Below are 21,233 nucleotides of genomic sequence, written 5' to 3'. Positions count from 1 at the left end.
TCCCACCACTCCTGGACACTACACTCAACCCACGCCAGCCTCCTACTATCAACGATGCTGTCAACCTTCTCAGAGCGTCGGAAAAATCTGTTCAATCAGCTTGCAGCTCCTACGGCGATATCCTGAAGTCAAAGGATCCCAAGTGGTTGGACAAGTACAGACAAGCCAAGATGGCCGTCAACCACTTCATCTATATTTCCGAAGAAGGCGAGATCAAAGTCAACGATTTCGACCACATCACAAGTGACAACCACGAATACCTTGGTCTCCAGCTTCCCGGAGAGTTGTTCCACTACCTCAACACTGGTCTCATTGGCTCTCGCGTTCTCGACTATATAACACATAGCCGAATCGTCGTTACGCCTACACTGGACGGTGTTGCTTCAGAACAGTATAGAAAACTGGTTACAAGCCAACTTGTCCCTCTCAAGGAGCAGAGCATCGCGCTTCTGATACCCAGACTTCACCGCGGTCTCCAGCACAACGCCATCACCATGAAGGTTTGGTTCGACGACAACTTCTCGTATAAGATCAACAAGTCTCTTCAGCCATCACCATCTCAGCGTGCCGCCACATGGGACGTGAAGGAAAGCTCCTTCAAGGCTGTCGCTGACGGCGTCGATGACCCCCCTGGATCTATCGCTTTCGAGATCTTGGCGCTCTTGTTCGATGATTTCGTCAAAGGCACCTTCCCCAAAGAGAAGAAGCGTATTGGAGGCATTGATTCTGTTCAGAATATCACGGCTGTTGCCATCTGGAGATTCCTCCATCTCCGCGGCTACGTCGACGATTCGCACACATTGACGAACTGGGGTAACGCCGTTGCCAGCGCAATTTGGGCGATGAAGGACTCGCTCAAAGATTTGCAGGTTCCTCATGGCCTCAACATATTCGAGGCCATTTTGAATGCATTCGAGCTCATCAGACACGATGTGCTCAACTCGGGCCATCGACACGAGGAGCTGAATGGAGCGCCAATGGCCGGTAGTGACGAAGACAAGGCGAGCATTCTTCTCATCAGCAGATGTGCCTCCCTATTGAAACTTCGACACGAGTCTAACGGATACACCGGGCCGCTCAACAAGAATCTTCTCCTCTTCCGGTCACTTTCGACTGCTGTGCGTGAGGCGGATCGCGACCTCGTTGAGGCAATCGTGGCGTCCATGTTCCTGTACGCTCAGTCAAAGAGGGACCGCGACGATTACCTGCAAATTAGCCAGACGTAAGTTACTTTCTTTCCCCCTAATCAAACCAGCCACTGATCAATCTCTCATAGTTTGCCCTTCCTCCACAACCCTGACATCGCTCTGGGCATTGCGGTCAAAACACTCATGGACGAGCTTCCCGCTAGTGACACCGAGAAGCAACAGAGTGTAATGCAGGACTTCCCCACAAAGTTCTTCCCTTACGCTACCAACTTCAAGGAGGACATTCAACTTGCGTTTGCCTTCTTTGAAGCCATCCACAAGGGCGTACAGACGCTCCACAAGGAGGTTTCGGCGGCTGACAAGGCTGTATGGTCAACAGCGAGCAAGTACCTGGACCAGAGGCGGTTTTAGGGCTGAAGATGTCTGGCCTTATAGCGTGGCGTTGGAGAATCAAAAGCAGACGAAGGACTGGACAGCACGAGGCACGTCGAGCTGCTACCCCCCCTGAGAGCAGTATGCACCCCCGAGGTGGAATATGAGACATTTGTCAGTCCGTGTATAGTCTCGGGGGCTTGGAATGTGCGGCAGGGCTCGAAGCTGGATCCAGACAATGATTAAGTTTGCATTACAATTTTTCATAAAGCCGTAGGTTAGCTGTTCTATATCAGACGAATGGAAGCAGACTTTACCTATAACACAGTCATGTCAGGGGCATGTATATGACGTACAACTGGTCCATTACGCGGGTCATTTGTGGTGAATGTTGAGCCATAACCCAAATTCCCTTGTCTACTTTGGTGATCCACAGGAGTACTTGTTTGCTACGCAGAAGAGCTGCTTTGCGTATTGAATTTATCTGATTCTTACTCAAGTGTCTCCAAAGCCAGTCGTCTGGAGCCAAACCCTCGAGCTGGGAATAATACACGTCGTCATGGGCCAATCCGTGCAACTCTCTAACCAACGCCATCAGCGTATGCCGTGCTGAATATGTCTCTTAACCCCCTCCCCTGAACGCCAAATCCATGCAAGCAAGCCAGTTATGTTTCTGTCCTTAGACCTTCCCTCGCCGTAAGTAACACCTAGCTGCATCGAAGCAACATTATTAGCAGGTGCCCATTCAAGTGAGCAATCTTCTCTTGATAGGCTGAGGCACGACTGTCTCATCAATCTCCAATCCTTCCGCCCCTTGTATCTTGTGGCCCATTTGGCGGATCTTCTCGAGCAGGTGACTAGAATCATGTTAGCAAATTTCATCTCGAAGGACGGCTGAATAGGCTACAAAATCAAAATAATGCGACCAGAGTGCTTGACAAAATGTCCTTCTTATCTGCTTTGTCCATATAATATTCGGCCTGCAGCGTGGACCGTTTTCCGTCTCAGGCCAAAACAGATCCACTCGGATTTGTGTCCCAAAAAGGAGAAATCTCTGGTGGCTCGTCTGAAACACAAGCATATCTAAATTCTGGAGACGAGGGTGGGGAGGCATACTCTATGGGGAGGTGGTTCTTGTCACCCTCCGTCACTGCCAAGTTGATGCGTTGAACCTGGTTCTCGTCTTCGTGATAATGCGCATCTTGCATGTGTTCGTTGATTCTCAAACGTCCATCTTCGGATTCTGGATTTCGCTCAACAAACCCGCAATCGTCTTCGTCACAAACCCAAGTGCCATTAGGTCCTTTGGGTATTGTTGTGGGAATGTTCTCTGCTCGCACAACGACCTTCAGGGCGGTAGGCGATTCTGCAGAGTCCACACTAGAATCATCGTCTTCGGAGCTGCTGCCATCATTCATGACTTCATCCTCGTCAGAATCGTCGCCGGCGTGGAATCTCTTTGCAATCTGCCGGGAGATACTTTCTGGAGTCTCGTCCCCGGAGTCAAAGCGTCGCTTACCACCGGTGCCCGCGAGTCGAAGGCCTGACATCTTTCCGGCTGGTCGACCAACACGTCTTGGAGGCGGAGTCGCGACGTCTGCGCTACTTTGAGCCTCTTGAGGAAGTGATGGCCGATGGTTCCGTGGGATTGATACCTCCTTCGCCTTTCGTCGAATTAGACAGTCGGGGATTTGGTCAAGCTCAACGTGGGAAAGAGAGATGCGAGGGGCTTGAGCAGATTCCCCGAGGGTTTTCCAAAAACCTGATCCTCTCCACTCATCCTGATCCAGGCGTTCAACCAGCTCTTTTGCATAGTACTTGAGAATGTCCGCTGCTCCCAGGTAGGCTTTGACCTTGTACTTATAGTACAACTTTGATGATACTTTGGAGAACGCTGCTTTGCTCAACGGCTCGGCTTCTAGTTTGATGTCATCAATGGCTTCTAGGAGGGCGTCCACGTTGGATCGGTCATGGACCGTTTTAACAAGTTCCGTCTGGCGTGGAACCTCTGGAGTCTCGTCCACTGCCATGGCTTCCGCCAGAGGTTCAGGGGCGGGGGGCGACTGCGTCTTGGTCTTGCCCCTTGATCTGGACCTCATGTCGCGTGCAGAGAGAGCAAAGTCGTGCGAATCGGTTTGGCTATCGCCGGCAGGTGTGCCCCTTTGCTTTCGTTTCGACAACGCCTTCTGCGCGGGCGGCTCGTCGGAGAGAGTCGGCGTCACCACAGCTTCAGTCTCCTCTGGTATCGGGAGACCAGGCTTGACTCCCGCTAATTTTTTTGCCCTCAGTTCAAGGACTTTCTTATGAATATCCTAGGATAATTAGTTGGGTCCCCTGCAACCGAAATGGAGCTACCACATACCGGGTGTCGTTCCTTCATCCATTTGAAAAATAGCGTAGGCACCCAGTCGAATTCTGGCTCTTCATAGAAATGGAATATGAGGAAAGATGCATGATCGTCGCAGCGCTGTTCCACCTCGTCGAGGGTAGCACCATCGCCCATGGCTACTGCATACTGTCGCTTGCGTCAGCTTAGATTGCCAGGTTTCTCTCAGCACTAAGCTCACCTTGAACAACAACGTCTTAATGGTCATTGCCGCGGAAGCGTTCGTCGTCACGTCCGTCTCCTTGCCCTTCTTGCCCTTCTTCTTCTTGGGGCCCTTCTCGTTGGTCTTGGCTGCTGCGTGCTCCTCGATGATGTCCAGAATCGAATAGTAGACCGAAACTCCTTCGATCGTGTGGTCGAATATCGCCTTGTAGGCGGCTGATGGCGGTCGAATTTCGTACCATCCTGCCGCGCCCCCAGCCCATGCGCCATAGCCATTGTTGCTAACGCCGATAGCGTAGCGAGTGCATTCGTGGGTTTCGATCAAGGCTGATTTCGTAGAAGGTTTCACGGCTGCGTAACGTAAGCGATTGGAAGCAATAGAGATTCAAGGAATGGGCCAGACCTCTTGCCGTCTGCGGACCATCGATGATGACGCGACCTCGTACAGTGAATGGGCCCTGGGTGTTGACGGTGAAGAGCTCAACTGGATTGCCCTTCTTGTCGCAGACCATAGCATCCTCGAGAACAAAGGTTTGTAGCATATCTCCTTCCACGGGATCGAATCTCTTGAGAATACTCAATTCTTTCGAGTAAGCCCTTCTGTCGGGTTCGACGGTGACAGTCGTCGAATCCGACGTTCGTCCTCGCCGTCCAGCCATTGTAGTGTTCAGATCTGCAATCGTTCCAGGTGGTGAAGGCGAGATTTCTCGGTGCGCGAGGCGTAAACGTGTGCTGGGCGCAAGCTCATTAGGCTTGGGAAGCGTCTCCCGAGGGGGAAGAATAAGATGTTGCGGGGTGATGGTACACGTTGCGACGGGCCACAACGACGATGTGTGGTGGCTAGGTGGGAAGGAAGCACGCGAACGCGGTCCTCAAATCCATTAAAGAAAGCTGGAGCGCGCGGAGCGTTGTGCTTGCCTACAGTCGGAAGTACAGTGACTGATGCGGGGCAGTTAACCACAGCACCCTCCCCCACTGGAGCTGGGAAGAAAGGTAGCGGGACTCTTCGCCGGTGCAGGGGACTTGCTAGTCCACGGACCCAGCAGACAGGGGCTCTGTCATCCCTGGACCAATAGATAAGCCGATAAGAATCGCTGGAACGTCCCTTCCTAAAAAATTTCCCAGAACTGCATGCAGAGAGGCGCAAGATCCACGGAAAGCGCAAAAGCTAAAGAGAAGGCCGCACCTCCCCCCCACCGGCCGCATTGTTTCTTCCTCTCTTTTCTCCCCCAAGATCCTTCAACATCGGGCGAATGCGAATCACGCCCAATCTCTGGAAGATGGCGAAAGACACCGTATACGAAGGCGTCTTCGGTAAGCGTCGACTCCTTGCTGCCCTTTGTTGCTCTTTGGGTACCCCCAGGCGCGCGATGCGACACAGCAGCTGACCGTGTTATCTCCAACTTAGCCATCAACAAGCCGTACGGCATGAGCTCTGCGCAGGTGATCCGCGATTGCCAGCAGCAGATGAACCCCTCGTCCATCTTCAAGCCATTGATCGAGAGAGATCTTGCCGCCAAGGTGCAGGAGTCGAAGCAAGAGTGGAAGCGTCGCCGAGCCGTTAAGAAGGACTCCCGCGTGAAGATGGGCCACGGAGGCACACTCGACCCATTGGCGACCGGCGTACTGATTCTGGGTGTCGGATCGGGTACCAAATCACTCGGCTCATTCCTCGACTGCACCAAGACCTACGAGACGGTGGTACTATTTGGCGCTAGCACAGACACCTACGACCGCGTGGGTAGAATATTGAGCAGACGGCCATACGATGAGATCTCGAAGGAAAAGGTCGAGAAGGCGATGGAAAGCTTCCGGGGCAAGTTCCAGCAGATTCCCCCTCTGTACTCCGCGCTCAAGATGGAGGGCAAGCCGCTGTACGAGTACGCTCGCGAGGGCAAGGCTATCCCTAGGGAAATCGTGGGACGCGACGTTGAAGTGACCGAGCTCGAGATGGTCGAGTGGTACGAGCCTGGAACCCACAACTACAGATGGCCTACCGAAGAGGCGGAAACGGCCGAGAAGAACCTCGCTGAGCAGGTCTGGCGAGTAGAGAAGCAAGGAGCCTCTGGCCGTCGGCTTACTCCTGAGGAGGAGAAGGAAGAAGAGAAAGCCCTCTCCGAGCACGAGACGGTTAAGAAGAAGTTTGAGGAGCGCCAGGATGGTCTCATCCGCGATAAGCCTGTCAAGAAGCAAAAGCCGCCCAAGAACCCGGCCCTGATGTCTGGCGCCTTGGGACAGCTCCCAGGCGGCAAGGGCTCCAACCTTATTCCTCCTCCTCCGTCTGAGGATGAGCCCTTCCCTTGGACCGACAAGGGCCCGCCTGCTGCCAGGATCCGCATGAAGGTCACCTCTGGATTCTACGTTCGCAGCTTCTGCCATGATCTGGGTGCCAAGGTCGACTCTGCGGGTATGATGGCTGAGCTTGAGCGATCCCGACAGGGCGACTTCGAGGTCCGCACCGATAGCTGCTTGGAGTACGAAGACGTTCTCAAGGGAGAGGAGGTCTGGGGACCCAAGGTCACGAAGGCATTGTCTGAATGGACCGAGAAGTACCCCAACGGAGCGCCGCAGTCGCAACGCGAAAGGCAGAATGCCCAAGGCCAGCAGAAGCAGCAAAACCATGGCCGCAAGGATGACAGGAAGCGCAAGTGGGAGAACAAGAGCTTCGACAAGAACGACAATGCTTCTAAGAAGAGGAGAAACTCCAGCTCGGGAGACGAGGCGCCCGCCGCCAAAGTGGTCAAGTCGGAGCAGGCTAGTGATGTCAAGGAGTCTTCGCCCAAGAGGTCTCCCAAGGCGTCTCCCAAGGCGTCACCCAAAGGTTCTCCCAAAACTTCTCCCAAGGCGAAGTCAGCTAACACAAAGAAGTTTGATGACGTATGGGAAGGTATTCAGGACTAAAGCTTCCAAAGCTTGAGCGTCGTATAGACGAGAGACAAAACGTACACAGAGATACAAGGGCTTCGTTGAGGGACATTTTCAGTTTGTGAGGCTGCGGCCTGGGAAAAGGGCACGGCGTACGGAGGCTTCCATTTAGCATGACCCAGAAAAGCATTGCGGATCGAGAGGGTAACAGTTGGACACTGTACCAAGAGCTCATTTCGATTGGCCACTTGCCCGTATAAAACATATGAGAAGACGAAAGAGAGATTAAAAGTCAAAACACCTCATTCATGTCGGTTGATTTGCCTTGGATCGTGACCTGATATACAATCTCCCCGACAGTCGGAGTGTGTATTCATCAATATATTCCGTACTAAAGGTACAGGTATCGGTCTGCTTCCATTTCTCCCATCAGTTGAAACTGGGACTACTGCCCAGAAGCTTAAGATGGTTATACCCCTAATCCTGAAGTGCAGCGCTACCTACAACTGTAGCTCACAGGTTCGATCCCTGTGGGTAGACTTCGGTTTTGCTTCTTCCTAGAATTCCTTTTCTCCTTCCCATAACGATTCGTAAAATTTAACCCAAGATTTCCCTTCCCGCCCAGTATGCATGCAAGTCGTGTCGTATCGTCATTAAATGTTCCGCGGATATTCGCACCGCTATGCATCGTACATTCCTTCCATCAAGATTCCCCGAACCTCCTACGAGCTCCCTCTGCTCACGGCTGCGAAGCCCTCTTCTGCTCAGCCGCCTCCCTCACGCCCTCGTCCTTGGCATTCATCTCCCCCAGCAGCGACCTCACCCTTTCGATGCGCCCCACGGCCCCCTCGAGCCGATCCAACCGCCTCAGCTTATCCTTGTCCCGCTTCTCCAGCGTCTCGACCCTCTCCTCGAGCTTCGCCCGCGCCCGCCGCTCCGTCGCGACCATCTCGTTGGCCTGCTCGAATAAACTGACGCTCAACTCCTCCACCTCCTGGCTCGTCGTGCTCAGCCTGCTCTCCGCTGCCATCCTCATCTTCTGCTCCCTCCCCAGCGCCTCCCGCAGATCCTCCGTCGATGCGGGACCGTCAGGCGGCGGTGAGGGCGTGCGCAGGTTCGGCGAGGACTTCATGCCCCGCGGGCTGAGGAGCTGTGACAACCTGTTCGCGCCGCCGCTCAGGAAGCTGGTGCGGGTGGGCGAGGGACTGGGAGCGAGAGGCAGCGAGGGTAAGAGACCGGGCGACGCGGCGGCGGTGGAGGTTCGGTGGGATGCGGCGACGCGCAGGCGTGTGAGCTCGTCTTCGTAGTCGGCCCAGCGGTCGACGGCGGCGGCGGCCTTTTGGTTGAGGAGGCGGACCTGGGCTTCGAGGTCGGCGATGCGGGACTGGGCTTCGAGGAGGGCGGGGGGCGCTTCGAGGACGACGCCGCAGGAGGGGCAGGAATGTTGCTCTGAGCGGTCGGTTGAGAGGGAGAGGGTTGGCGGTGTTAGCGGCGGGTGCGCGGCGGTCATTGTCATTGTCGCGCTCATGGCTTTTATTCGTTGGGGTGGTGGTGTTGTTGATCGATCGTCCCAGGCTCAGACGTTTTTCTCGGTTTGGCGATGAGGATGAACCGGGAATTTTGTCGCACTCCTTTCTCGGTGAGGATCCGTGGTAAAGGGAAAGGGCAGGTCGTGCGATCGACTTAGACGGCAGAGGTGGCGGGGGGTAAAGATTCAAGCTTCCTTTTAGGTTGTGCTCGAGGCGTTGCAAAGTCCCCGCGTGAGGAAGGGAAAAGCTACCTTAGCGCAGCGGGGGGGGGGGGCTAGAGAGTTTGAAAGGTGTGACGTCGAGGTGCCAAAGGTTCGTCAGGAGGGGGGGATGAAATACGAGTGGTGGGCGGGCGCGCACGATCATATGTCGGGGCTCATTATATCTGGAAATAAAATAGAGTGTACGAAAGAGGTGGTTTGGAACTCTTAATTCGTAGCAGCGCGGCGCTTTGGGGAGGTAGAAAAAGTTAAGGTGCAGTTGGTGTCTCGTCGCAGGTTCGGTGAATTGTATCCGTAACGGTAGTCGAATGGGAATATTGAATATCGATATGTCCACCAAGGGAAAAAAGCAAAGAGAAGGGAAGAAGAGACAATTGAAGGGTATGGGTTCGCAAGAGTAAATCAAGATGATAGAAAACAACCCCCATCTGCCTGAAATCCCGCCCACATGCCACCTTAGCCACCAGACTTACGTGACACCACACAACCTGCCCTTTTCTTTCGCTCTGCCGTCTCCTTCCACGAATAAATCCACGACGCGAACGGTAACTGCGCCTCCTTGCTTTCGTGGGAATTCGGGTGGTAATGATGATTGGGGGGAACGACCGTGGACCGGGGTCCTTCAGTGTCCCAAACGGGCGGGTCCTTAAAAAACGGCGTCGGACGATTGGGCGAGGAAACCCAATTTGGGCGTCATCTACGGGGGCCGTCACTGCTCCACCCCATTTTCTGTTCCAGCACTCTCCTTGCGGTTGAAAAGCCTCGTCAACCGAGATGGCAGGGAGAGACGGGAACGGCTGTACTCCGTACGACCTTTGCCTGAGCCTTAATTTGCTGCCATTTCTTTTACATTCTTTTCTATGTGCGGGCCGCAACCGTTTTGATTAAACAAAGTCATGTTTCTTCCTCTTGGTCCAAATTGACTGATTGTTTAAATTAATGCCAATTGCGGAATGTCCGTTCATGCCCATGCCCCCACGGGAACGGAACAGGTTACGCTTGGGAATTGGTGATATCCTAATCATCATACCATGTAGGTGTCATGTTTGACGACTATCGAGTGTAGACGGCGGCCCATCATCCTGTCCCTTTCCGCCCCTTCGCTCGTCCTTTGTCTCTGGCACCCAATATCCGTTCCCTTTGACATCTCTTGATCGTCCCCTTGCATGAATAAGGCTCCCACATCGGACTGTCCATCAATCAGTCCTTTGACCTCGCCATGTCCCGTGCTGAGTCATCGCAGTGTTTTCGTACACAAAGGGCACCCTGCCGGCCATGCAACCCCTCCAAACTGCTATTGCATCGTTGGTTGGCAGTGGAGCTCATGCTTTTATCTCTCGTCAAAAATTCATGCATCGCTGGCGGCAGCTGTTACTGCTGCTGCTGCTGCTGCTACCAGTAAAGATGGTAGAACGTCGTAATTCTTTGCTTGCTGTGCTGGTGCACCAGCCAAGTCGGCCCTCGGGTTCGGCCCAGCAGTCTGAAACTGTTCAAAAAGCCCGCTGTCATGTCGTCATGCCGGCCCTCTCGTTTCGAAACACCGTGAGAGCACTTCCCTGCCCAGCGAGGACGGGGTAAGAACAGCTATCAGCCCTCAGCCTCGTCAGCGAGGCGGTGCAGAATACTCTGCGACCTCAAGCGTCTGAGCGTATCCAGCTGCAAAGCGCTCCACGGCTCGACCTGCACATCGTGAAAAGACAGGCTAATGGAGGAAAGAACGCGCCCATCAGTTTGGCTTGGCCACCTTGCGCGGCTCTCCGATGCCCGTTTCCGGGTCCTTGTACTCCTTCCAGCTGACTGGCACCATCTCGTTGCCAGCCTCGCTGGTGGCCATGATGACACCCAGCTCATTGGCAGCGGTGGAGAGGTAGTAGTTTGCCTGGTCTCCCAGAGAAATCTGATATCACAAGTCAGCTACCCATCACCTGTTACATTTCGATGTCTTGCAAAAGCCACTCACCACCTGCGCCCGTACCACGTCACCGGGCTTGAAGCTCTCATAAATCTTGACCTTGTCCTTCTCCGTAGCCCTCACATCCTGAGAACGAATGACGCCCTGCCACTCCGTCTGCAGCACCGTGTCGCCGACCTGCTGGATCGTGACGATGGCCTGCTTCGGCATCAACCGCACGACGCGGCAGAGCACCATGTTGCCTACGTCGGGGAGCACCTCGCGCTTCTTGCTTGCGCCCTTGCGTGCCACGGAGATGGTCGCCAGCTCCTCGGGCGACAGCGGCGTGATACGGTTGAGGCGCTTCGTGAGGCCTGCCTGAGCCTTGGCTGAGGCTGTGACAGTCACGTCGCCGAGCAGAGAGGCGACGACATTTCCATTGTAGACGTGTGTTCCTGGGCCGGCAGCGAACCGCGTTGTCGGCCCAAGGATCTTGCCCGGCACGGCGGTCTGGGGGGTCTCAACCGTGGCCATGATGAGAGCTTTGGAGTGGATGTATGACGTGTGAGAGTTGGCTTTGGTTGGAGCTCTTGTTCGTGCCCGTTGTCACACTTGAGTGTAGTCGAAAGTGAGCGGTGAGAAGTGAGAGTTTGACCCCAATCGCGAATTTTCCTCGGCTCCGTATGTGAGGCTGGAGTATCAAAGTCCGTTCCGTTTGCTCGGTGGTTGAGATTGGACTTGTCGAAAACCCGAAAGTCCGATTTTTTTTCAGTGAATTGCCCAGTCGACGGCCCCGCCATCCCGGACAGCTGCAGCTAAGGTAAACAGTAAGGTCAGACCCATGGCTAGCCCCACTGTCAAGCTCCGTCAGGCCACTGGCAATTCGAGCTTCCGGAGCGGTGGCGCATGGCAGAAAGAGCAAAATGCAGGGTCCTACCAATCTCTCAACCAAAAACAATAAGCGATGCGACAACGGCACTGGAGCTCACCGAAGCCTTCTTAAACCCATCTCGCCGTTGCTCCCGTCGCAAAACACGATTCCGTGTGCGTCCTCTCCGTTTTTTCCCTCCAACGTACACAAGTCCATCAATTGGACCGTCACATTCCTTCCCCTTTCCTTTGCACTTTGGTATCTTGAAGTCTTTCACCAGACTTTCTCGTGCAAATCACAATGCCGTCTCTCGGGCGCCTGTTTACACTGGCGCTGTGGATCGGTCTCCTGACCCCCATCTACATGTTCCTCGAGAAGAACTTGGAAAAGTTCTACATCTTTGACCACGAGCACCTGCACGACCTCTCCAAGCGCGCCATCTCCGCCCATGGAAACGACACGCGCTCCGTCGTCAGCTACATCGTGACCGAGCTTAAAGGCATGCACCCCACCAGCGTCAACCTCGATGAGGAATGGGTCTTTAACAACGCCGGCGGTGCCATGGGTGCCATGTACATCATCCACGCCAGTAAGTTCCCCTTATTCGATATCCTGAGACCAACGAATTGCAGTCACTGACAGAGGATCATCAGGTATCACCGAGTATCTCATCGTCTTCGGCACCGCCATCGGAACCGAGGGCCACTCGGGCCGCCACACCGCCGACGACTACTTCAACATCCTCTACGGAACCCAGCTCGCCTACGTCCCCGGCAAGTACGAGCCCGAGGTCTACCCCCAGGGCACCGTCCACCACCTCCACCGCGGCGACGTCAAGCAGTACAAGATGGACGAAGGCTGCTTCGCGCTCGAGTACGCCCGCGGCTGGATTCCTCCCATGCTCTTCTTTGGCTTCGCCGACGGCCTGTCCAGCACCCTCGACTTCCCCACTCTGTGGACGACGACCCGTATCACCGGTCGCGAGATGATTGCCAACCTGCTCAAGGGCAAGTTTTAAAGAAGATGAAGTCTGGAATTGGGAGAGGCTTCCCAGAGGTCTCAGTCGCGGGCATATGGTTCAAGAGATGAAATCTTTTGGCCCCGTGACGAAGCGCGTATAGAGTGGTTTTCGCTGCTCTCTTCTTGCATATCCCCATTCGGTGGTTCCGAACGTTTATATAAACATTTAATAATACCGAGCAGCAAGGCCGCTTCTTCCATCAAGACAACTCCAATGCCTATCTTAAAAAGAGAACGCCGCAAGCTTACATCAAAATGTGCCGTGGGTTGAGATGCCATGTTTGCAAGTGAGAGACATGCATCGAATGCGCGAACCAATGAAGGCTGTCCTCCTGCGCATTCGTGAGGATGGATCTGCGCGTGAGACCCTTCTCTTGCATGCCACACAAGCGGCGCGCGAAGCCAAGAATTTCTCCGAGCAAACGTTCTCCGGGCTATTCATCGCCCATCCGGGCATTCCTATCTCTGCCCCTGAATCGTCCGCATCAGGGGGGAAAAAGCACCAATCCCCGATGTAACGTCGACTCCACATGTACGGCCCCAGTTCCTGCCGAGCCGGAGTTGAGCGCCGGCGCCGGCGCCTAGTGGAGCCGTCCGGGAAACGTCAATGATGACTTCCTCTCCTTTTGAACAGCGAGCGCTGAGCGGAATGCATGAGCTAGTCGCCTATCGGCAGGCTTTCAATGGCTTCCAATCTTGCGTGCTGCATCCTTTCCCTGACTCGTAATGACATGCGCTCCGTATCGTCACTTTCCATGGATGTCCGACGGCCACATTCCGCGAATGGGCCGGCAGTGATTCGGGGCGCTACGCAATCTCTGGCTCTTGACAATTTGGGCACGCCGTTTAGAGCTCGAGCCATGGAGTTGAAGGTTCTGCCGCCAGCGTTATCCGAAACGTGATGCAGAGGGAACTCGCCGTGTCTAACAATCAACCAGTCTCACCGGCTCTCGTTGACGCGAGTCTCTCGCACACGTCGCTTCTTGGAAGGAGAGAAAGAACAGAAAAAAAGAGATCGCTTGTGGGATTCGAGTCCCCAAACTAGAGCTTGGTAGATCTTTACTCAGGATTAGGGGTGTAACAGATTGTGGCTTGTCCCGCTTGATGGATCATCGAGTGGTAGCCTCGTGACTGCGAGTCAACAATTACGCATGCAAGGTCAAATGACATGGAGAGCGGGCGTTGTCTTGGCTCGTGGCAGGCCGGTACAGAACAGTCGTGGTGTGCCTTAGTTGTCGTGGACGAAGCGTCGACACTGAGAATGGCCCTGTTTCGCTAGACCTAAACATTCAGGCGATTGTCGCGCTCAATTTGTCGGTTTCCGAGTCGGCAGTGACTTTCTAAGCTTTACGATTACCCGTAGGAACTAAGTCTGCTCGATCCAATAGCAAAGGTAGGCCGCGGATAGTGGTTTGCCAAAATGGTTTACAGAGTCAATATTGGGGTTAAAAGGGCTTGCACGAGACCACGCACAAATCTCACGATCAATCGGATTGATTGCTAATTCAACTACAATACCACTCTGCTCACCAAGACCTTTGACCTGCAAAAGAGACGGACGCATGCTAAGGTTCACATCCGCCAATCTGGTTTCCATCTCGTCTGTACTTCTCTTACACTTGCCCCCCTGAGCTCAGGCCTGCTCGCCCCAAGTCCGCCGCCGCTCTGTGTGGTGTTTCCTTCCCCCCTCCCCCACGATCTGCTACGAGCCCGTCCGTTCTTTATCAGTTTTACCTTGACCTGAGTATCCCTGCTTGTTCGCCTCTTGCCTTATCATGAGCCAATCCTTACCCTACTTTCCCCAAGATAGCGAATGTCCCTTCCCGTCTTCATCCCTGTGTCCTTCACGGCTTCTATAATCGTGTTTCACATATCGGACCGGAAGAGCCAAGACCATAAATGCGGAAGGCCACCCAACGTCTTCTTACCTTGCCGCGCGACTGCTTTCTTGTGGTGATCACGGCTTCATTCTTTGATTTGACATCAGAGTGAGGATGAAAGATACGATGCCAGCCGGGGATACAATTAACCAGTCCCCCTCTGGGTCTCAGCTCAGAGAGGGCTCATACGACATGAAGTACTACGAAGATGTATCGCTAGACGAGAAGAGGGGTATCCAGCCGCGACCAGATGCGCCGACCGACGAAGACTTGCAGACTCTGAGGAGAGTTTCGGACCACATTCCCTTCAAGCTCTTCACCATTGCCTTTGTCGAGCTGTGCGAACGCTTCTCGTATTATGGCTCCGTCATTGTCGTGAGTAGACTGATTCCGTTATTCAAAAGAGAAGACTAACATTGGAAGTGTATGTTTTGCCAACAAGTAGAAGCCCTACTGGCCCAAAGAATACTAACCAAGTCCAGTTACCAACTTCATTCAACAACCCCTCCCAGCGGGCTCGACGACCGGTGCCGCGCCGAATGGCCAACCCGGCGCCCTTGGAATGGGCCAGCAGGCGTCAACGGGTATCACGACCTTTAACCAGTTCTGGCAGTACTTTATGCCTTTATTCGGCGCCTGGGTTGCCGACAAGTACTGGGGCCGATACAAGACCATCTGTATCTCCATCGCCGTCGATCTCGTAGGCCACTTGATTCTCATCTCCGCCGCCATCCCACCTGTAATCACCAAGCCAGCCGGGAACTCGTTATCGGCGCTTCTCGTTGGCATGATGTAAGTGTTGAATGCAATTGTCGGTCCGGGGCATCGACAAACTAATTCTGGCTAGAACGATTGGCTTTGCCACGGGAGGATTCAAACCTAACGTCAGTCCATTGATTGCGGAGCAACTCGAGATCGATCACTTGACCGTAAGGACGCTCCCGACGGGGGAGAAAGTCATTGTCGACCCCGCCATCACCATCAACAGAGTTTACAACTGGTTCTATATGTTCATCAACATTGGCGCCCTGGTCGGCCAGATCTCCATGGTCTACGCCGAGAAGTACGTTGGTTTCTGGCTGAGCTTCACGCTGCCGACCTGCATGCTGGCGCTGTGCCCCCTAGTCATGTGGTGGGGAAAGGGTAGATATCGCGATCAGCCCCCGACGGGCTCGGTTCTGGGACCTGCTCTGCGGACATTCCTCTTTGCTCAGAAAGGCAGATGGTCGATCAACCCCGTCAAGACTTGGAGGAACATGCATGATGGGACCTTCTGGGAGAGGGTCAAGCCTTCGAACTTCTCTGATGCGACTCGGCCAAAGTGGATGACCTTTGACGACGCCTGGGTCGAGGAGCTGTGAGTATCGTCTCGGCACATCTGGTTGATAATATACTGACCGCTATAGGCGTCGTGGCTTCGCAGCTTGTGCCGTCTTTTCATGGTATCCCATATACTGGCTCTCGTACAACCAATGTAGGCCACCGGCTTCGCCCTCCCTCTATTATGATGTTGTCACCCATCTAACCCCTCAAAGTGAACAGCAACCTAGTCTCCCAAGCTGCCACGATGCAGCTCAACGGCCTCCCTAACGACATCCTCTCCAACCTCGACCCCATAGCCCTCATCCTCTTTATCCCGCTCTGCGACCTAGTCCTCTACCCAACCCTCCGCAAGCTCAGGATTCCTTTCACGCCCATCAAGAAGATCGCCTTCGGCTTCTTCACCGGTGCCATGGCCATGGTCTGGGCCTGTGTGCTGCAGTACTACATCTACAAGCGCTCCGCTTGCGGCCAATTCGCCTCGGGCACCTTGCCTAATGGCGATCCCTGTCCGCCGGTAGACATCCTCGTCTGGGCCCAGACGGGCGCCTACGTGCTCATCGCTCTGTCTGAGATCTTTGCCAGCATCACGAGCCTTGAGTACGCCTTCAGCAAGGCGCCCAAGAATATGCGGTCCATGGTCCAGGCCGTGGCGCTCTTCATGTCGGCCATATCAGCGGCGCTGGGGCAGGCTTTCACGCCGTTGAGCACCGACCCGTATCTAGTGTGGAACTATGGCATCGTGGCCGTGCTGGCTGGCGTGGCGGGTGTTATTTTCTGGTTCCAGTTCAGGGATTTGGATAAGGAGGAGGATGTGATGAATGAGTTGCCTGAAGGTCGTGTTGGGCAGAATACTGCTGCTACTGAGATGTCACGGATGGATAACAGTGGAAAGACGAACTGAGACTTGGCTTGTTCAACTATGACTCCAAGGACTCCAATCATAATTGACGACTGGAGTTGGTTGTATTTTTGAATGCTAGACTACACCGAACATGATTTTGAAAGTGACTCTGTTGCCGATGCCACGATCCAAGGCATGACGGGGCCGGATGGGCACCTCATTCACACAAAGCCAGCATCGTATTCCATCCCGTATCTGTGCGAGTTCAGCACTATACACATGGCGGTTTTCTGGCTTAAGCTATTGTGATGAGACTCTACGTAGCGCTACTTAGGAGAAACACTTCTACAATTTGGTTAATTACGATTCTACTGCTCAATTGCGATGAACAATCAAGGTGAAAATTGACCTAGAACTTTGGGATACTAGCATTCACTCGTCCTATGTACCAATGTTCTACCCCAGCTCCAGCTTGCGGAATTCAGACACCCGAAAAGTGACGTGGAGACCGGGGACTGATCCAAGAATGTATTCGTGGACTCCCATGGCTGGTCCCCAGTCCTTTTTCGTGTCATAAAATATCGATCCAACAAGCAGCGACGAAACTTGTCAACCCATATTGTCGTAGCAGGACTGAAGCGTAGTGTTGGAGTTGAGAAGAGAGGTCACCTTGGCCAAGGCGATCTGAGTGAAAGGATCCCACATAGCACAGACTTCGCCTGCAAATAATGGTTTATTTCTTCTCAGAAGGGTCTGCATTAAAGTATCGTCCCCACTGGCTGGCGTCTTTGTTTAGAGGTCCGGCTTTGCTTGTCACATTCAGGGGACAAGGTCCTAAGGGCGATTGGTGACTGACTGTGAAGCTACCTGACGTGTCTAGTGACCATTGAGCGGGTAACAAGATAACACGCCGGTCTGGAACTCTCTTATCGTCACTGCCTCTATTACTTATCTTGCTAGGCTTCTTCGGGTACGATCGTTGACGAATACGCTCAGAGATCTGAACAGAAAGAATATGTGTCAAGATGTTGAAAAGCACTGAGCTGATGTTTCTTTGAGCAATTCCATAACTACGGCTAACAAGAATGCAATGAAGTGCGAAGAGCTCACTTCACTTCACTGAACGAATTTCGGACACTGCCTTAGCCTCTTTCCACCAACTTCCTGAACACTTGGCTGCTGTTGAATTCTGACGGGATGGCTCCGGTTTAAATACATTCCTGACAACATCCTCTAATTATTTTGAATATGACTTAATATTAGTTGTGTATTCATACTGCGTATCCGCAGCATGCGACCGCATTCTTCCGCAGGATTCGGCTTATCAGGGGTAATCTAAAGCTCGAGTCGAGCAAGCTGATAAGGAAAGAAAATCTCTGTCCAGGCCAAGCCCTGTTCACCACCCGCTCCCATACACGCCTGAAAATGCGCACTCACCTCCTCTATTTTGAAGGGGCCGTCTGTCAAATCTAGCTGAAAGAGGGTGCGGGCAATGCTCCCCTCTCCAGGCTGAGCTGGTTGTCGACACCCTACAAGCTCAAGACTAAGACCGGCCATCGATCATTGCCCCCCCTCTCAACCACATAGTTGCTCTTCTACAGTATGTTGGAGTGAAAGTGGTAGAACTTGACATCGCCCTAGTTCAGCATGGGCGCCAGAATGGACCGCCACGCGATGTGTGTGCATGTAAGCATACAACAGCCGCCGTGGCCGATATCACTTCCCCATCAACCATAATAGAGCGATAGAGAAGTCTGTCCTCACAGACAACTATGCTGAATATTTCCGGTTAGTGAAGGGCTCTCGTTGGTCAGGATGTAGCTTTGTGCCTGCCTCCATGTGGATGCCTCGCGTTGATCGGAGGTGAGATTTGAGACGAATGCAGGCGTCGGTCAGCCCCCTTTATGTACAACTTCATCGCCATGTAGCACTTTGAAAAGTCTCGCATATTGCACATTAGCGACCAAAGGGCCAGGTTTGCTGAGCTGATCACGTTCGACCTGCGTTCGGCGCGCCCTGGCTGCGATCGTAAAATATCAACACAGGCGCAATTGGGGTGCACAACTGCGATTCAGCTGTAGATTAACGTCCTTAATTTGTCTTCAGGGATTCAAAATAAGAGCCTGGATGGAGTCAATTGTACGAAACAGAGGTGAAGTGGCTGGGTGGGCGTGGACTAAGCTGTCGATGGGCGACAGTGAAGAACACACTGATTGAATGGCCTATCTTATTTCAACGAACCTACGGAAATCCTACCTTGCAGCTATACTCGTAGAACCCTCCTTGCGCTCCTCATAGAAGAAGCAAAATTGATGGGCCCAAGCTGGACCGTGATAAGGAGTTGCGGTCAGATCCCCTGGATAAGGGGTAATCAGAAAACACAGCATAGCGGTGGGCGTCACCACGTGCCGTTGAGTGATCGGGAGCTAGGGACGGGCCTGGGGAATAGTTCTACGCCGATGAGATGGTTGCAAATGAGAGAGTGACGCTGTAATGGAGGCTAGTATGCCTTCAAGGGGCTCCGATGTACCATGAAAGTGTCCGAAGGGGCCACTATCGAGCTCTCTTGCGAATCTCACGGTCATTATGAACGTAGCAGCTTTTGATCCATATCTCAGGTTGGCCAAACCGGTTTCTCATTTTATCTTTCCAATATAGGAAAACCAATGGGTACGGTATGGCAATACGATGGAATGTCGCTCTCCACCAAGCCGCTGCTTGTGAGGCAGCACGGCTTGACGGTAGCGAGCGGTCCTTCGCCCCAAGACTGTGTATCTCCCCCGTACGGATCAATGCATCTTGCTGCCGTATCCTGCTGCCAGACTCCCAGGCTCTGATTTGTAACTTGCGCGGTGTGCTTTAGTCCAGGGAGACGAGAGACAACTGCAGCAGGATTCGAGAGGTAGAAGCTAGGCTACCAGTCTCTTTTCACGGCACACGGCCGCGAAGCTTTCATGGAAACAGTCTGTATTTGGTGTTCCTCCAGGGCAGCAAGTGAGATGTGCTCCTCCGCGCAGCATATGGAGTACATCGAGAACCGTTGGATCACCAAGCCCCATCACTAAGAAAGACGTAATGGGGCGTCATCAGGTACATGTCCTCCAGACTTCCCGCCGAGAAGAGTTTTATGCTGCATGATGGGTCGTGGGGGGGGGGGGGGGGTCTCGGTATGATGTATCCCCCTCCCAATGCCGGAGCTACCTACTGGGCTCAGGGGGTAAAGAACAGGGGAACGGGGAGCCGTAGTACAAGCAGGGCAATGTGTGGGCAATGGAAGAGCTCGAACAAGGCAAAGCGGGTTTTGTTGCTGCAGCTCACGAGAAAGTTGGCCCATTCCCGCAGCTTCAACATGAGATGCTGCAAATTTGATGAAAGGGCCATGCTCCGTAGTCAATGGAATCTATCTCCGGGGGAGAAGAGGGGAGCTTTCCGAAATCCCTTATCTATACCATGTGCGAAATTGCCCCGTGCCGATGTTTCGCTCCTGGAATTTTCATTCCCGGACCCTGTGATAACGAAAAAGCTCTCTGAGAACCTCAAGATCAAGTCGCTGATACGGAGTACCAAGCACTACCCTTTCTCTTCATGGGGAAGGGCCCCCCTTAGGCAATGTCAACGTAATAAACCTGCGCTCCCACGTGGGGTTAATGGACGGTTACCGGCGGCATCTCGGAGAGCGTGTTGTGCTTTTCTAGAAGACATTAGTCTTTCCGATGCATGTCGAGGATCTCTGCTTTAGTGTAAGAACCTGCAGCAGTAGCCTGGTTGGCGAAGTACACTACTCTGTAAGGGAGAGTTTCCAACTTCTATGGACCGTTCATCTGATCTCGGACGGGTGACGGGTGGTGTGGGCTGGTCAGGGGTCAAGCCAGATGAGAGAGAGAGAGAGAGAGCGCGTAGCCGCACCCAAGGAATCCGGCCAATAAGGGAAGGATCAAGCGCTGGAGGTCACTTTACCCTTGTGAATAGTCCGGCCTGTGGAAGAGAATCCGGTAAGTATGCTGTAAGGGAATGATACATTGTGCTTGTGTATTTCTACAGCTTTGTGTTCCCAGGTGACAGTTGATGAGAGTGACCAATGGTCCCCAGATCCTAATGCATTGAACGATACTGGGACCAGACAACATTGTGCTAAGTTCGTTCCCTTCAGCAACAATAATGGTATACTGTGACCAACGCTGTTACGAATCCACTGGATCGGGGCTCGTCTTTGGGCTAGACCCCAGTGTAAGAGTGACGTACTCTGTACATCACACATCTTCTTCGACTTTCAACACGGTTCAAAATCTTCATACAATCTCCAGTGTTGCCCCCTATCCATCCCATTTCCTTTCCCGTTCCTTGGAAGTTGGATGAGAAGAGACGGGAGGGAAGGGTAGTAGAAAGAAAGAAAAAAAACTTGGCTCTCCTTATCGGATACGGAGTACGGACACTCGAATGAGGAACAGTCGGACCCTCTCCTATCAATCCCGTCGTATCTATCCGTATATCCAAAAAAAAAAAAAAAAAAAAAAAAAGGCCGGGGCCAATCTTAACTGTGTACGCTATGCCGGCCGGAGCCCCAGTTCGGCAAAGACTGACTCGGAAAGAAGGCTTCTAGAAGAAACCCCTTGCACGTCGGAAAACCAAAGGTGCCATCATAGTTCCCGCCTTGATCATTGATCAGTCGGAATTTCCGCGGAGCCCTCGTAGCCCATGTCTCGATCGTCACATACATCACTCAT

General features: G+C 53.3%; 8 protein-coding genes across 8 annotated transcripts; 5 read left to right on the top strand and 3 right to left on the bottom strand.

Annotated features, from left to right (window-relative positions):
- Nucleotides 1-1,852: 1,852 nt before the first annotated feature.
- On the bottom strand, nt 1,853-4,876 carry BDP81DRAFT_2872 (uncharacterized protein). Its single transcript, XM_060583040.1, has 5 exons — nt 4,472-4,876; nt 4,088-4,419; nt 3,883-4,035; nt 2,637-3,832; nt 1,853-2,377 (listed from the first exon to the last, which is right to left on the bottom strand). Exons 1-5 carry the CDS (start codon nt 4,725-4,727, stop codon nt 2,266-2,268), a joined length of 2,049 nt encoding a protein of 682 aa, XP_060451393.1. The 5' UTR covers nt 4,728-4,876; the 3' UTR covers nt 1,853-2,265.
- A 472-nt stretch (nt 4,877-5,348) lies between these two features.
- On the top strand, nt 5,349-6,969 carry BDP81DRAFT_388283 (trub family pseudouridylate synthase; the record flags this gene model as incomplete). The annotated part of the gene is made up of 2 exons (XM_060587083.1): nt 5,349-5,382; nt 5,477-6,969. 2 exons carry the CDS (start codon nt 5,349-5,351, stop codon nt 6,967-6,969), a joined length of 1,527 nt encoding a protein of 508 aa, XP_060451392.1.
- A 436-nt stretch (nt 6,970-7,405) lies between these two features.
- Nucleotides 7,406-8,198, bottom strand: BDP81DRAFT_412513 (uncharacterized protein). The gene has a single exon (XM_060589222.1). The coding sequence runs from the start codon at nt 8,063-8,065 to the stop codon at nt 7,673-7,675; it is 393 nt and encodes a 130-aa protein (XP_060451391.1). The 5' UTR covers nt 8,066-8,198; the 3' UTR covers nt 7,406-7,672.
- A 1,592-nt stretch (nt 8,199-9,790) lies between these two features.
- BDP81DRAFT_2842 (uncharacterized protein) lies at nt 9,791-10,335 on the top strand. The gene has a single exon (XM_060583017.1). It carries the CDS (start codon nt 9,959-9,961, stop codon nt 10,259-10,261), a length of 303 nt encoding a protein of 100 aa, XP_060451390.1. The 5' UTR covers nt 9,791-9,958; the 3' UTR covers nt 10,262-10,335.
- BDP81DRAFT_2841 (exosome component EXOSC1/CSL4) lies at nt 10,336-11,295 on the bottom strand. The gene is made up of 2 exons (XM_060583016.1): nt 10,644-11,295; nt 10,336-10,580 (listed from the first exon to the last, which is right to left on the bottom strand). The coding sequence occupies exons 1-2, from the start codon at nt 11,106-11,108 to the stop codon at nt 10,410-10,412; spliced, it is 636 nt and encodes a 211-aa protein (XP_060451389.1). The 5' UTR covers nt 11,109-11,295; the 3' UTR covers nt 10,336-10,409.
- A 252-nt stretch (nt 11,296-11,547) lies between these two features.
- BDP81DRAFT_362975 (C-8 sterol isomerase) lies at nt 11,548-12,698 on the top strand. The gene is made up of 2 exons (XM_060586456.1): nt 11,548-12,034; nt 12,099-12,698. Exons 1-2 carry the CDS (start codon nt 11,746-11,748, stop codon nt 12,461-12,463), a joined length of 654 nt encoding a protein of 217 aa, XP_060451388.1. The 5' UTR covers nt 11,548-11,745; the 3' UTR covers nt 12,464-12,698.
- A 423-nt stretch (nt 12,699-13,121) lies between these two features.
- Nucleotides 13,122-13,951, top strand: BDP81DRAFT_412508 (uncharacterized protein). The gene has a single exon (XM_060589221.1). It carries the CDS (start codon nt 13,149-13,151, stop codon nt 13,365-13,367), a length of 219 nt encoding a protein of 72 aa, XP_060451387.1. The 5' UTR covers nt 13,122-13,148; the 3' UTR covers nt 13,368-13,951.
- A 520-nt stretch (nt 13,952-14,471) lies between these two features.
- Nucleotides 14,472-16,569, top strand: BDP81DRAFT_305430 (POT family protein; the record flags this gene model as incomplete). The annotated part of the gene is made up of 5 exons (XM_060583175.1): nt 14,472-14,724; nt 14,828-15,137; nt 15,193-15,702; nt 15,752-15,819; nt 15,881-16,569. The coding sequence occupies 5 exons, from the start codon at nt 14,472-14,474 to the stop codon at nt 16,567-16,569; spliced, it is 1,830 nt and encodes a 609-aa protein (XP_060451386.1).
- Nucleotides 16,570-21,233: the final 4,664 nt, after the last annotated feature.

This window comes from Colletotrichum phormii (genome assembly GCF_030913505.1).
Source record: "Colletotrichum phormii strain CBS 102054 chromosome Unknown BDP81scaffold_1, whole genome shotgun sequence".
NCBI lineage: Eukaryota > Fungi > Ascomycota > Sordariomycetes > Glomerellales > Glomerellaceae > Colletotrichum > Colletotrichum phormii.
The sequence above is the reverse complement of the archived record's forward strand: the minus strand, read 5'-3'. Positions and strand labels throughout refer to the sequence as shown.

Bases quoted from the DNA above. Each gene is read 5' to 3' on its own strand.
- BDP81DRAFT_2872 (XM_060583040.1), bottom strand. From the start codon at position 4,727: ATGGCTGGACGGCGAGGACGAACGTCGGATTCGACGACTGTCACCGTC. The intron at 4,420-4,471 runs GTCTGGCCCATT...TACGTTACGCAG, and splicing joins TGGTCCGCAGACGGCAAGAG to CCGTGAAACCTTCTACGAAA. The intron at 2,378-2,636 runs GTATGCCTCCCC...ACATGATTCTAG, and splicing joins AAGAACCACCTCCCCATAGA to TCACCTGCTCGAGAAGATCC.
- BDP81DRAFT_412513 (XM_060589222.1), bottom strand. From the start codon at position 8,065: ATGAAGTCCTCGCCGAACCTGCGCACGCCCTCACCGCCGCCTGACGGT.
- BDP81DRAFT_2842 (XM_060583017.1), top strand. From the start codon at position 9,959: ATGCAACCCCTCCAAACTGCTATTGCATCGTTGGTTGGCAGTGGAGCT.
- BDP81DRAFT_2841 (XM_060583016.1), bottom strand. From the start codon at position 11,108: ATGGCCACGGTTGAGACCCCCCAGACCGCCGTGCCGGGCAAGATCCTT. The intron at 10,581-10,643 runs GTGAGTGGCTTT...TTGTGATATCAG, and splicing joins ACGTGGTACGGGCGCAGGTG to ATTTCTCTGGGAGACCAGGC.
- BDP81DRAFT_362975 (XM_060586456.1), top strand. From the start codon at position 11,746: ATGCCGTCTCTCGGGCGCCTGTTTACACTGGCGCTGTGGATCGGTCTC. The intron at 12,035-12,098 runs GTAAGTTCCCCT...GAGGATCATCAG, and splicing joins CATGTACATCATCCACGCCA to GTATCACCGAGTATCTCATC.
- BDP81DRAFT_412508 (XM_060589221.1), top strand. From the start codon at position 13,149: ATGGCTTCCAATCTTGCGTGCTGCATCCTTTCCCTGACTCGTAATGAC.